Here is a 13,751-nt window from a genome sequence, read left to right as displayed (position 1 = left end):
CAGGAATTGATTTCATGGTGTCTCATGTGATTGTAAAGCCATAGAGAGATTAGCACATCTGAAAGTGGGGCCATGCCACAGCTTCTCGTAGTGATACACCGGGGATCTGTTGTACAAGTTCATTTGGATGTGGAAGACCCACAACTCTCCCCACAGAAAGTGGATCATATGGTCTCTTCCTTTGTTTCTTTGTATCAAAGAACACCAATAGAATCTCAAAAACTGAAACTATAGGACAAACAATTAGTGAATATACAGTAGCATTGCCTTATTTTTAGAGTAAAGTAGACCCTCTAAAGAAATGATGCATGTCGGTGTAATATCATAACAACACACAGCTCCAGGACATTGACACTTCTTTTATGTTTAGTGCAAGAAATACAGGGACCAGTTCACAGAGGAGAAGAAGGCGGTGTATGAGGAGAAGCTGGAAGCAAGTGAGATCTTCAAGGATAAAAAGGCTCTCTATCCAAGCAGGTGACAGACGTTAATTAGGCAGAGTGCCCTTTTTTTACACCATGGGTGTATCCTTTTTGTATTAACATCAAATATCACATGTTCCCATATTGTCTTCAGTGTGAGTCAGCCTTTCAAAGGAGACTACCTGGAGATCAGCAAAAACCCCAAGTATCAGAAACTCAACAGCACCGTGGAGGAGAAGGTTCTGCTGGCCGATGTGGTCAACAAGATAAACAGGGCTAATGGCAAGGTAAGAAGGATCACACACACACCACAGCTGTCTGTTAGCTTATGTACAAGCTGGAAAGTCAGTGATTATCTTGTGCTGTCAGATGTGGACTTCAATTTTCCAGCCAGACTTGTTGGAGCACAGAAGTAATAAGTTGTTTTGATGTATGTTTCACTTATCTACTCTGCAGTCTGATGTGTTTGTGACATCTTAACTGGCAGTGTTTTGTTCCAGCAGACATTTCTGGACAGCTGTATTATCTTGTAGCATTTCAGGCTCAAAGAGATTTTAAAATCTAAATCTAAATCTAAAACAACATCTTTGTTTCTTTTTATTTCACACTTGACTGATGCCGTTGGGGTTTTTTTGCAGGGTACGGCTCGGATCTTCCTGCTGACGAAGAAGAACGTGGTCCTGGCTGACCAGAAAACAGGTCAGGTGAAGGCCAGCGTGCCTCTGCCGGACCTCACCAGCGTGTCGGTCAGCACGCAGACTGACGGCTTCTTCGCCCTCAAACTCAAAGAGGTAAGAAGAAACGATGATTCATTTTTAATCTGGGTTATTTAGCATAAGGCATGCAGAGACACGTTTATTTAAAGATCCATGCAGACCTGGACTCTTTGTTGTTTTGCTTCAGGGCTCGGCGTCGGCTGTCAAAGGAGACTTCTTACTCAGCAGTGAACACCTGATTGAAATCATCACCAAGCTCCACCGCATGGGGGCCACCACTGCAGACAGGACGCAGCTCGACGTTGACATCTCAGACGAGTAGGAACTTGAGGTTAAAAAGGTGGGGTCCATGTAAGAACATGAGATTAAATGCTTGTGTTTTCTTTCTGCTGCAGGTTTCTGGTGCAGTTTAAACAGGAAAAAGTATGCGTGAAATTCATCCAGGGAGCTCCAAAGAATGGCAACAGCGTGTCCTGCAAGCGTAAGAACAACCGCCTGCTGGAGGTGTCGGTACCTACAACAGCATAGTGCAACAACCCTCCCACCCTCTCTCGCTCTCTCTCTCTCATTTTCTGTCCCTTTGTCTCTGCTTCCACTGCTGTTCATAAAAAGTCTGGAGTGATCGGTGACCACCACCCACTTCAAAACTCTGGACTCCATCATCACACCACCTTTTGAGCCCAGGCTTGTGCAGTTATTTGGCTTGTTGTGTTGTTGTCCTCCAGTTTCTTCTTATAAGATTTACTACGGCACCACTATAACTGTAACCACGTGCCACCACTATTTTTTTTTCTTTTTTTGGCAAAGAAAGCCCTTATCTGGGTTGCATGCCACAGAAATACCTGTCTCTCTCTGATGATGATGATGGCGATGATGAGAGTGATTGTTCTGCCTGTACGGTTATTAGTCTTCAGAGAAACTGCCGTTGTAAGAACTTTGTGACAAGCTGCAGCCTCAGCTGATCTCGACTCATCTGCTTTTTAGGCAGATCATGCTTCAACACGATGGTTTAAACATTGAGGTGAACTGGGAACTGGTTTGGGCTTGGCCATGTCAGATATTGTTCTCTGATGAATACTGCACTTGCTTTCACCTCTGTGTAACAAAAACAGAAGAGGATGACCTGAACTTGATTGTATGTTGTATTATTTTCTATATATATAAATATATTTTTTCTCTCTCTCAGATTAAATAAAGCACAGCTGAGACGTTGCTAGATTATTGTAAAACCACATTTGTATCCATTCCTATGTGCCATTGAGCAAGGTCACATGACTCGTCAGTGTACAAATACAAACTATTGACAAAACCATACAGGTGATTGAGCCCATTCATTTGCTGTTGATGCCAAAAAAAGAAGCTTGAATAGGGATAAATATCAACCTGTGGTGGCCATTTTTTTTGTTTTGATAACACTGCACATGTGATCAGTTACCAGTTATTATTTCCATACACTGAATTCATATCGTAAGTTGCCATGTGTAAATTCATTCGGGAAGGGAAACCTAAGGTTTAGTCTCCACCACATTCAAATATTTTGTGTGCAATAAAGTTCATGTTTTGTCTCAAAACAGTAGTGAGAACCCATAGCAGTTGCCTTTCCTCTACATTAAGCTGTACATAGGCTCTATAATAGGCCCGGACAAAGGGTCGTTTAGCATCCTAATTTTTAATTGCTGTTATTGTGGAAAAAAAGCTCTTCAGTTAATATGACCAAGAGGGAAAACCAAATATTAAGTGCACAATGAGAGCATAGCTTCTTGATGTATCTGAAGAGATTGACCAACTTTGTTGTACGCTCATGTCATTTGGTATTCATATATTTACACACAAGCCAAATTTGAGTATCAAAACAAGCAAAGAGTGATATTATTTTCAGGCATGTTGACTATTTTAATATGTATTTGGATGTATTAGTAGAGGGGTTTTGTACTTCTGCGTGAGGGATCAACCAAACTTTTTGGGGTATCTTGGTTTGTGAGTCTTTTCATGTTCACACAGGGATTTGAGAAATCAGTTGTTGTTGCCGTTGTCATCCCACACATGGGAACAATGGAGCTGGATGCCAGTTTTGATGTGTTTTCTTCCTCGGCTGCACCGGTTCAGTGTGGATTTTGCTGGGGTAACAGCTTCCTCCCCCTTACTTCTCTCTCTCTCTCTCTTCTCCATTTTGTATTTGGCAAACATGATGTCTGCATTCTTGTGTGCCTAAATATTAACCTGTGCTACGAGACAGAACATGGAAGTGTTTCAGTAGAACTCAGTGTAACATTTACAAGTAATCTTTTTTAAATTAAATAAAAATCAGTAATAAATGTTGTTAATCTGGGCGTCTGTGACACTTTTTTTTTGGTGGGTATTTTTCATTGGTTCTTTCAAATGGTTGCCATGTGTGCTAAATTACACTCAGTCATTCAGTCATTGGTTCATTGCGCCTAAATCTAAATCATTGCTTCTAAAGAGCCTTTGTTGCTGTTTATCAGCAGTATCAGCCCGAGAGCAAGAGTTGGGGCTGGATGGCCGAGCCTTGTAGTTAAGCAGCTGGCCAGATGTTTTCCATCACATCTGGGGAGAGCTGTCCTAGGGTTAAATTCCGCGGCTTTGGGAGCGCTGCCGGCAGCAGGTCTCCAGGGAGCAGCCCTCAGATTGAACACAGAGTGGTAAAAATAGCATACCATTTTGGGCTGCCCAGTACCCGGTTCCCACCACTCTGCAAGGCTGGGAAAGGAAGGTGGAGTCGCAGCCCTCCTGATGGATACTCAACCCTCGGTGGGATTGCAAAGGAATTGGACAATGCACAGTCCCATCTGCTGGAAAGCCTATAGGCTAGTTTTCAAACAGAGATGAAGACGTACATCAGCAGCAGGGCTGCCTCGCACAGTGGACTGTGGAGATACGTACAAATCCTTGTTGTTGTAGCAATGGAGAAATACAGATCTACTTTTCCAATATTCTATATTCTCTATAAATGTGTTTCATTTAAAAATTACATTACATTTCTTGCTAATTAAAATCTTATACAAACACACTGTGCTTCCTCATGGAGCAGGCTAAGTAGTATACAGTGTATTGGCGCCACTTCACACATTGGCAAGTCTTTGGCGACATCCTGTGGATGTGGAAGATATGACATTACTGTTAAAAGATAGATAAATAGCTGATCATCACTGGTGCCTCATAAAAAAATAAAATATTAAATATAAAAAATGCCTTGCGTTATTGAAAATACACTCTTTCAAAACAGACTTATAATGACATTTGAATTTTACTTTTGTTGCATTATTATGTTGGCTGATTAATGTAGCACAAAAACAGACTCATAATTATGCAAAACTGCACTGCAGTGTCTGATTTACTAACACCTCCACACTCTGTTGGCAGTGTTTTCACACACCTGCTTCTCTCTCTCTCTCTCACACACACACACATGTGATGCATCCTGTTTTGAACAGAGCAGAATCATCTGTGTCTGATATTTACAGGAGAAAAATGGTGAGGTCTCAGAGCGTTGTCCAAAAATGTATCATTTTCCTGCATTATGCCAGATTGATCTGGTATTTGTGGATTTCACTAATTAAATGTATTGGTGGGAGACACCAGGGGGCAGTCATATCCTACCCCAAGCCAATAAGAACCCAAGCCAACCCTGCAAAGGTGATTTTGGCCACACATTCTATTCTATTCTATTCTATTCTATTCTATTCTATTCTATTCTATTTTTTAACTAGTTAGTTTGATTGGCGTTGCTAGGCAATCAGACTATTGTTCTTCACCCTCTTTCTTCTTCTTCTTTTTTATTCTTCCGTACGTTTTTTGGCGCACCGTATCTTCAGCATACATTGACTGATTTCAGCCATTCAACTATCAAAATGTTCACCTCACAGAGGACATTCCGGGTTCACAGAGGACTTCATTTTTTTTCAATAAATTATAATTTGTAAACTATTAAGCAATTTCGGTGTCATTTTTAACATGGGAGTCTGAGAGCCCTTCAACGAGGGTCATCTGCCAAATGTATCTCCTCCTACAAATTTCAAGCTACAGACTCCATTTTAGTCTTAAAACACTCATTAGATGCTGCTCTATCAAACTTGTATTCAGAATTTTCTAATTCCGAATCGTTTCTCTCAAAATTGGAGTGGTTTTTGAGGTCTCCTCTGCTGTTACCATGGTGACAGACTGACACACAGAGGCGTGCAAAGCTCTGAACTGCTCTGATTCTCCAGCAATTCAGAGCAATCCTTCACATCAGCATTCAAAGCAATGCTTCAGCTGCAGCAATCAAACTTGTTTAATTGAATTTCTTTTTCTTATTTTTTAATTCATTTACTATTTTTTCATTTCTTTATTTTTTATCATTGCCAGTCTTCAAATTGCTCTCTTCTTGTAAATCCTGTTTCAATGCTACTTCAGAAAAAGTATTAATAAGCTCAGTCCTATACACTAACTAAATGGCCAGAGAAACATGACATGATCTATTGTGTAGTTAGAGTACATGGGGAAACACTATTGTGATTGTGTGGATGTGGCACACCTGACAGTCATCAGTCTCTCTGACACTCCTGAGGCTCATCCAGCAATCAAGCTCTCAGTGTGTAAATCCTGCTTCTACTATGTGAACTAACTTCTGTGGTCTGAAACCTCATGCGTTTCATCCTTCTCTGCCAACATTTTCCCCTCACCATCCACATTCACCTGCAACAGTTCTAACCAACACTAATCAGCTGTCAATCAACCGTTGTTCTGTCAGCATTTTGGATCCACTTTTTTATATTACAGACCTGGTCACAGTGGACCCAGTGGGCTCAGATTATAGGCTGTCATCACTCTCCATGCAGCCTTTATTCTCAGAAAAGCTGTTAGGCCTGGCCTCAGTCTACAGAACCATACACTGATAGGAAAATGGTTAGCTGGAGCACCTCCTGTCAGTCCTCCTGTCTGCAGCCCTGTAGCCTGTTCAGATCTAACAGGGATGGACCTGCCTGTCGTGCTATGATTGCACTTTTTGTTCTGTATCCTAAAAATTATTTATTCGAAATACATAAAATAACATTGAACCCAGAAAGCTGTCTCTCTGTTATTCTACTGAATGATTACCAGGACCTTTTTCATGGCTTGAATTTACTGCCACTGCAGTCAATAAGATCAGTGTGAACCAGTGATGCTCTAGATCAAACATCTTTTCTTTTCATTTATCATTGCATAATGAAATCATCATAAGTAATCCTCTTCCTGCCGCACTGGAACATAACAGATTGCATTTAATGCTCTAATTTAATTAGCATAATGTTTGTCTTTCTGGATGTGTTGTGAGGACATTTAAAGAACTCTCATGCCATCTGTAGCCAATGTACGGCATCTCTCCTAAAGCAAGAGCTTGTGTTGTTATTTTTAGATATTTTAAAAAGATCCAGAATCCTTCTATTATTATTTTTTGTTTTCACTTTTTCCCTATCACAGCCGCTCTAAATATATTATCCTTTACACGCTAGAAGTAAGTTAACATTATTGACTATATTGAGCTGCCATGGCGTCAAGGCTGATTTCATTATTGAGTGAGGAAGTTTAGCATGGAGATGTCAACACATTGCTTGGCGGCCTGCTCATTTACTTTGACATAAATCTATGCTGTGATTTAAATGAAAGCAGTCCGCAGGAGCAGAACCAGTCAATTGACAACAATTCATTTCTTTACCTTTCATGTAAGGCTGCTAATTCGGCATGTGGACGTCACTTTGTGACTTTCTAACAAGGCTGATACAGAGGTGCACCTCCATCTTCAGTGTGACTCTATGGCACAGTCCCAACAAACGAGAATACAGCAAGAGGATGATGTGAAGAGACAGACACGCGGGGGACACCCACAGACGGGGGACGGACACAAGGTATTATATTGCTGCCTCTGGCAGTAGGTCTGTCAGGCAGTCTGGAGGGAGGGACGGGGACTTGAGGAGATCTGATTAATGAGTGTTACTGGGTGGTGGAGAGTTTGTGTCCTCTCTCGCCCTTGTGTCACCAGCACACTCAATGGCTTCATCAATTTGTAGCCATTATCACGTCAATAGACAACAATGGAGGGAGGAGGGCTAGTTAAGGATTGACGGGAGGGCTTCTGCTTCACCATCTGTGGATAGCTGAACATGGATGCAGCAAATGTTATGTTATAGAACATGTAGGCTGCATAGGTTACATGTTTCAGTGACTTCCCTGAGGTTGTGTTATTGAGATGTTTCATGCTGAGAGTTTTTTGCTAAATTCTGAAACATGCAATAGGTTCATCAATGACTGTCGTGGTATTTAAGAAACCAAACAACATTCCAAACTCAATACTTCATGTCAGAGAAGCAATGGATGTTTTAATTGTTGACAGTCCTGTGATGGGCTTGTAGAGTTTCTCAGTTCCGTTGATAAGAACTTAAAGTCTCTTTCCAGCCTCCAGTTTCTGCTGTAAGCACTTTTAAATTGCTGCTTTTCCGAATGTAAATAATAAATCTTCACTTGCTCTCTGCGTAGTGTGCCAACAGAAGTTGTCCTGTCACTGTGTGTGTGTCTTTATCTAAGCGATGGAGACTAGGTGAGAGCACAGGCAGCTGTGGAACTGATATGGATAAGCAAATAGCTGCACACACATCATTAGGTGCTCGTTTACAGGCATTATGCAGGAGGAACCGACAGGCATGTGTGTTAGTGTTAGCAGTATAGCTGCCTCTGTGAATATTTGTCTGATGTTCCATTCCTGTGAATTAGACTGAGGTTGGTGTCATTTCCCTCGCAGTCCTTGTTCTGTTGATATGAAAAAACATTTGGGTCACATTAAAAGCCATTAAAACTTCTCTCATTTGCAGATTTTCCATTATTTTCTTTGCTACCATGGCAACGGTATTCAAAGAGTCCCATGCACTTTTCCACACAGTCACAAAGCAATGTTAAAAATTCAACCTCGTGTTTGCAACCGAGTGTAAACCAGTGAAGGCATCGCTCCAAGAGGCTGTTTAGATTTAAACGATGGTGATAATGGCTCTTTATTAAATCGTTAATATGGCATCTAATGCAGCTATAATCACTTCAACACCTGTTTTTTCCCTTTGCGTGTTACTGTAACTAATTAAATTGTCCGGACTGCCATCAGACAAGCAACATCTGCAGTGGGGGGCAAAGACCGAAGCAAAGGCAGGGTGAGCAGAAGGTGGAAGGAGACAATAACAAGAGAAGGAGTCATGTATGGGGCCAGGGATGAATTAGGGAAATGAAATCTCATCTTCAGTGTGGCGCAAACATACATCAAGCAGTGACAGCTCCTCCTCTACGCCTGTCAGTCCGGCCTGTGTTAAAATGACCAAATAAAGCAAAGCTAATTCCCCCGTTAACCCCTGGATAGCCAAACACAAGCTTCTCCTTTAAACAAGCACACTAACACTTAGATACAGTGGTCAAAGCACAATGCACACACACATCTGTCACACATTACAGAGGTTTATCAGCATGTGTGCTTCTCCAATTCAAAATTCAATCATCATTTTTTGAGACATTGTTGCATAAAAATGTCCGCTTTGTACTTACATATTACTTAAATTACCCAATCAACCAAAATCCCAGACAACACCACCAGATTCATAAAAAACACATGTTAGCAGTTATGCACCACCCATATGCAAAAAGGATGAGAATCCTGCATCAAATCTTTTATCCAAATTGCTTCTGAGACATATATCACCATGCTGCTCATTTCAGTACACACTTACATATACAGACTGCAAGCAACACCCCCACAGCTACGCAATAACTGTAGAAACCTACAACATACACTCATCTCTCCCCCTGTGTTTTATTTAATCTTCCAACAGAGAGGGGGACACATAAAAAGCCATGGAGGAGAGCTGATGACAGTGACAGTGTCAGAGCATGATGATAAAGAGTTATGTGTTTCCCTTCATCACCTAACCCTAAAATTTCTACGCACACACCGACATGTGCATGCAGCTGGTCTGATTAAAACACACAAACATGGATCGGTGGGAGTGTCCATGGACCACAGGGCTAATTGAACTGTCTCCACTCTGAAATATCTTCCTGACTAAAGTCAGGGATGAGAAATAGAGAGATGTCAGTCTGGTTTTATATATCTATAAAAATGTAAAAGGATTGTGTCCCTGAGAAGATGTTCCTTTCTTGTCATTCTTTTCTTTTTGTGAACAAGGAGCAATGTTGATCCCTCATGAAAAATAAGGACTCAGAATAGCCTAACTCTTTCACAGGTTCTTCAGATCAGTCTCTTTGTTGGGATCAATCACAGCAGTAGCAGGTTCTGTGGGGCAAAAATTACCAGCTACTAAATGGTCACAAAAAAGTGACAGAACACACAGTGCATCACAGTCTGCTGCATCCACTTCAATAAGGGTCCACAATCAGCACATGTGTGTCAGAACTAGACTGTGGAGTGTGGACCAACGGAAGAAGGAAAGATCATGGCATCAAATGGACAACTGGGTGCACCTGGAGAAGAAATGGCAATAGGTCTTCTTCACAACATCGCTTCAGTTCATTGAGGTTTTTGCTTATACACAGCGTTCTTAAGGTCTGGTGTTTGATTAGGCCTTTCCAACACCTTGATTTTTGTGTTTTTGTAAGATATTCTGATGTAGATCATTGTCCTGTTGCATGGCTCAATTTGAAGATGCAGTTTTGTGAACATCAGTTGTGCTTCTGTGTGCATTTAGAGTCTTTCTCCTTAAACCCTTTTGTTTTAGTCTTCTTCTAATAGTGCTGTCAATCACATTAACACTGAGCATGCTCAGTGAGGCCTGTAGACTCTGACATGTAGCTCGTTTGGGACGTGAATGTTTCCACTTGTGAATAATCTTTCTCACTGTACGAACGTTGAACTCCAAATAATTTGATGGTTTCATAAGTCTTTCCAGTTTGATGTGCAGCAACAGCTGCTTCTCTAACACCATTGTTTATGTCTTTCTCTCTTGTCATTGTGTTCACACACACCTGAATGTTCCAGAGCAGCAAACTGTCAAAAGTTTTATAGAGGTCTGAACATGTGCTGATGATCAATTCATCAAGGACTGGTGATCAGCAGCACCTGCTGCAGCTCAACTAATTGGAAATGGAAGCAGGCAGAGGGGACGCAATATAAAACACGAAAGAGGTTTTATGTTTTTGATATTGATATTTTTTAATATGCTTTTACACAAAGCAAAAAAATAAATAAATAAGATAAAATAGCGAGTATTGACATTTGAACAGGCCTTTTTAATTATATGTCTATAAGAATCACAATTATGACTGTGAATAATCATGTCAAACAAGAGAAATGTAATTATTTCTAGTTAAATGATAATTCTACAGATAAGTAGAAAAGTCAGACAGAAAAGTCAGTCTGTTTATGCAGGTGACAGCTTTGTATAGGGGTTTAGTTAGAGCATTTATATGTTTGTGTTATGTGGATAATGAGTATTTTGGGAACCTCACCCTGCAGAGCTGTCTGGGTGTCCCACAGAGCAACAGATGTTTAACTACTCTGTGCAGCCACTCCTCTGCTGCCCCTGTCTTTGTGTGTTAACCAGCCCTACGTGTGTCTGTCTCCTCCTCTTATTCACAGACCTCTGTTTAGGACTAATTAGCTATGTGACTCCTCTTCTTTCTCTCCCTCTGCTTCAGCCTCATCTTATTATACTGTCATCTCACTATAACTGTGCTAAGTAATAATCATCCAATCTCAGCTCTCCTCCTCCCACCTCCCCTCCTATCCCTCCTCCTCTCCTCCTCCGTTCCTCCCTCTTGTCCTCCTCATTATCCCTCAGTCTCCGCTGTGAAGGCTGTCATTAATCAACTCATTTTGAACGACGGTGAACTTTGCAACCCTGAACACCCACCCCTGCTCGACCAGGAAGTGTTCTATTCCCCTGCGGTCCATTAGGCCAATCAGAGCAAAACTGCAGTACGACAATAGACACAATAGAAACCTACAGCAGATATTAGACTATATACCACAATAGGATTCACAGACAGCAGGGGAACAACAGGCCTTATTATACTCTATATGTTGGGAATTTGGTGGGATTTTCTTCTTGACCTGGTGTCCCTGGGATACATGTTTTACCTTATACAATTTCACTAGTTCTCTAAATGTGTATCAGATTCCTAGTGGTCAGTTTAGTTTAAAAAGTTTTTTTTTTATATTATGTCACAAACCTGCTGCTCCGGGGAGCAACAGGGTATGAACTGAGTCGATATGATCAGAATGACTAATGTTAGAGTTTCAGAAGAAACACTGTGTCAGTTGACGGCCTCATGGAAATGATCCCAAATTCTGACTTTATCGAATCTACAATATGGATTCATTATTGTTTTTTATGACATTGTGTCTTGTACAAATACAAATAAAGTTTTTAAAATTGGATAAGCTTTTGTTAAAAAATTTGGCTACAATAAGTGTGACAAAATAATAATTAATTTGGTCCCTGCCCTTACTTCTTAAAAATAGTGTATCCCTTTGGTCATAGCAGTGTGACAGAGTCACCCACTGGGTTAACCTCATTTCCATTTGTACATGAAAAGAGCCAACATGAACGGCTCTTTCACTGCTAAGTGAAGACGGGAGCTTTGGGATGGTCGTTCTCCTCTGTGGCATTTGACTCTGGTCTGCATTGTTTCTCTTGTCAGGCCTGCATGTGTGTGTTTGAGAGTCATCTAAAATTAGTGTGTAGTGTATAATATCAGTATTCAACAGTGTACTTACTATTAAATTCAAGATAAAGTGTTTAGAAAGACACTAATTCTGAATCTCCTGTGGATGCATGACAAAAATTCCACTGATTTGCTATGAAAGGTTGACCTTACATACACTTCACTCCATCCTTTGGTCAGGGGTATATTACAGTACAAAGTATGACAGTGATCTATTTGTGAAGAGATAAAAGCTGTGTGTATAATAACACAAAGACTTTTCATTAAGGTCATTAATGTGGCAATCTAATGACCATAAATCACCATTCTACTATAATACCAAACACAATCTCTCTCAGTGGTGTTAAATTTCAAATGCTGTGTTCCTTATATCTACAGGCCCTTATCACAAATTATGTTATATTTGTCCTCGGATCCTGGGACGTGTTAAAACTTTATTAAATGGTGACATAAAGCTAGTTACTGTTTTATCTAATGGAGAACACATCACAGAATTCATTATTTTACAGCAGGTTTTTACAGCATCAGTTCCATCCATGCACACATGGTCCAAACTGAGCCATACTTTACAAACACAAAACATTTATTAAGACTTCTGTGTGATTAAATTATTCTTGCAGAATAGAAGGAAACATTGCAGCAAAGCTTCTCATGTCTTTTGCGAGTCTACAACAACTGGCGGACAATCATACCTAAACAAATTCTAAGATGTTAGTCCACTTTTATCGCATTCACTATATCCACATAGAGTAAGACTACATGCCGGCACACACCTATCCCATGCAACTTATGCTGTTTGGTTTAAAGTCTGTTGGGAAGTTCAGCAGGTGTTGCTGTGTTTGTCTTTGACATGAGAGCGGTTTGTTTTCCCAGGTCTACGTCTCTTATCAGTCCTGTATGTTCCAGCAGGAAATCACCTCAGGTGAATGTGACAGAGTCTATATGAGTTTGTTTAAGTGATATAAGTGAGACTTAATTGCTCCCTCTGAGCTCTAAATTAAGGTGTTTTTTCCGGAACAGGTGGGAATCAGGTTGACGGGAAGACTCCCTGGAAAAGCTGGATTTACACTTGCTGTCCTGCTTTATTTATATCATGTTATATGTATGTGCACTGAAGAAAGCAGAAGACACTTGAGTTATATGTAAGAGAATAAAACGCAAGCAGTCACTAAAACAGCTTTGCTTCAAGATTCATACTTCTGCTGAGAGAGAAGATGCTTCCTGTCAGTTTACTGCCTTTTTATCAGCTCCGTGGTGTGGTGATGACTGATAATCATAGCAGCAACCTCTGATAAGAACAGTTTTGCAGGCAATAAAGTTTAATGAAGAGAGATCTATAAAGTGATTCATTTCATCAGCACTCTAGTGTGATTACAGCAATTAAAGTAGTAAAGGTTTCAAGTGTGTGTGTGTGTGTTTGTGTGACAGATCACAAAAGTCAATCTTTCTTGTGTAGTATAGTATCAAAAAGTAACTACATCAGCCAAACACTCATTTTCTTTTTTTCATTTTTGCAAACATCTTTAAATTCAACAATGAGTCGTCTCACAAAAAGTCGCCCAGTAGTTTGAATCCACCCTGCCTCTGTGCTGCAGGGCTCTGGCCAATCACAAACGAGCAGACTTTATGGTACTAAGGGTGCGAGTAATTTTCCTGCTGCGTCAAGTAGCTTTTACGCACAGGGTTAGTGGAGTGGGTCAGAGAGACATTTCTTCCAGGAAGAGGAATAACACGTAGACCCCTTTGCGTTAGGTTTAGGAGGTTACATTGTGTATTCAGTCATTTAGTGTTAGTTAGAAGTTCAGCAGAAAGTTTGATTCGTAAAATTCTTGAGGTTAAATTAGTTATTAACAGCGGCAAAGGGCGTGTTTGCACTAGTTAGCCTAATATCACTGGATACAACAAGTCAGAGAATGAC

General features: G+C 40.6%; 1 protein-coding gene across 5 annotated transcripts in view; it reads left to right on the top strand.

The window, feature by feature from the left end:
- Window positions 1-2,447, top strand: part of myo1b (myosin IB) — a 48,403-nt gene extending 45,956 nt beyond the window's left edge. For all 5 annotated transcript variants that reach the window (XM_028394248.1, XM_028394244.1, XM_028394243.1 and 2 more), the window contains 5 exons: window positions 371-477; window positions 577-709; window positions 1,061-1,213; window positions 1,326-1,456; window positions 1,534-2,447. In XM_028394248.1, the coding sequence (XP_028250049.1) occupies window positions 371-477; window positions 577-709; window positions 1,061-1,213; window positions 1,326-1,456; window positions 1,534-1,666 (657 nt within the window). In that variant the 3' untranslated portion in view covers window positions 1,667-2,447. The remainder of the gene's footprint in view (window positions 1-370; window positions 478-576; window positions 710-1,060; window positions 1,214-1,325; window positions 1,457-1,533) is intronic.
- The last annotated feature ends 11,304 nt before the right edge of the window (window positions 2,448-13,751 follow it).

This window comes from Parambassis ranga, chromosome 21, assembly GCF_900634625.1.
Source record: "Parambassis ranga chromosome 21, fParRan2.1, whole genome shotgun sequence".
Classification (NCBI taxonomy): domain Eukaryota; kingdom Metazoa; phylum Chordata; class Actinopteri; family Ambassidae; genus Parambassis; species Parambassis ranga.
Note: the sequence above shows the minus strand (reverse complement) of the source record. Positions and strands in the feature narration are given on the sequence as shown.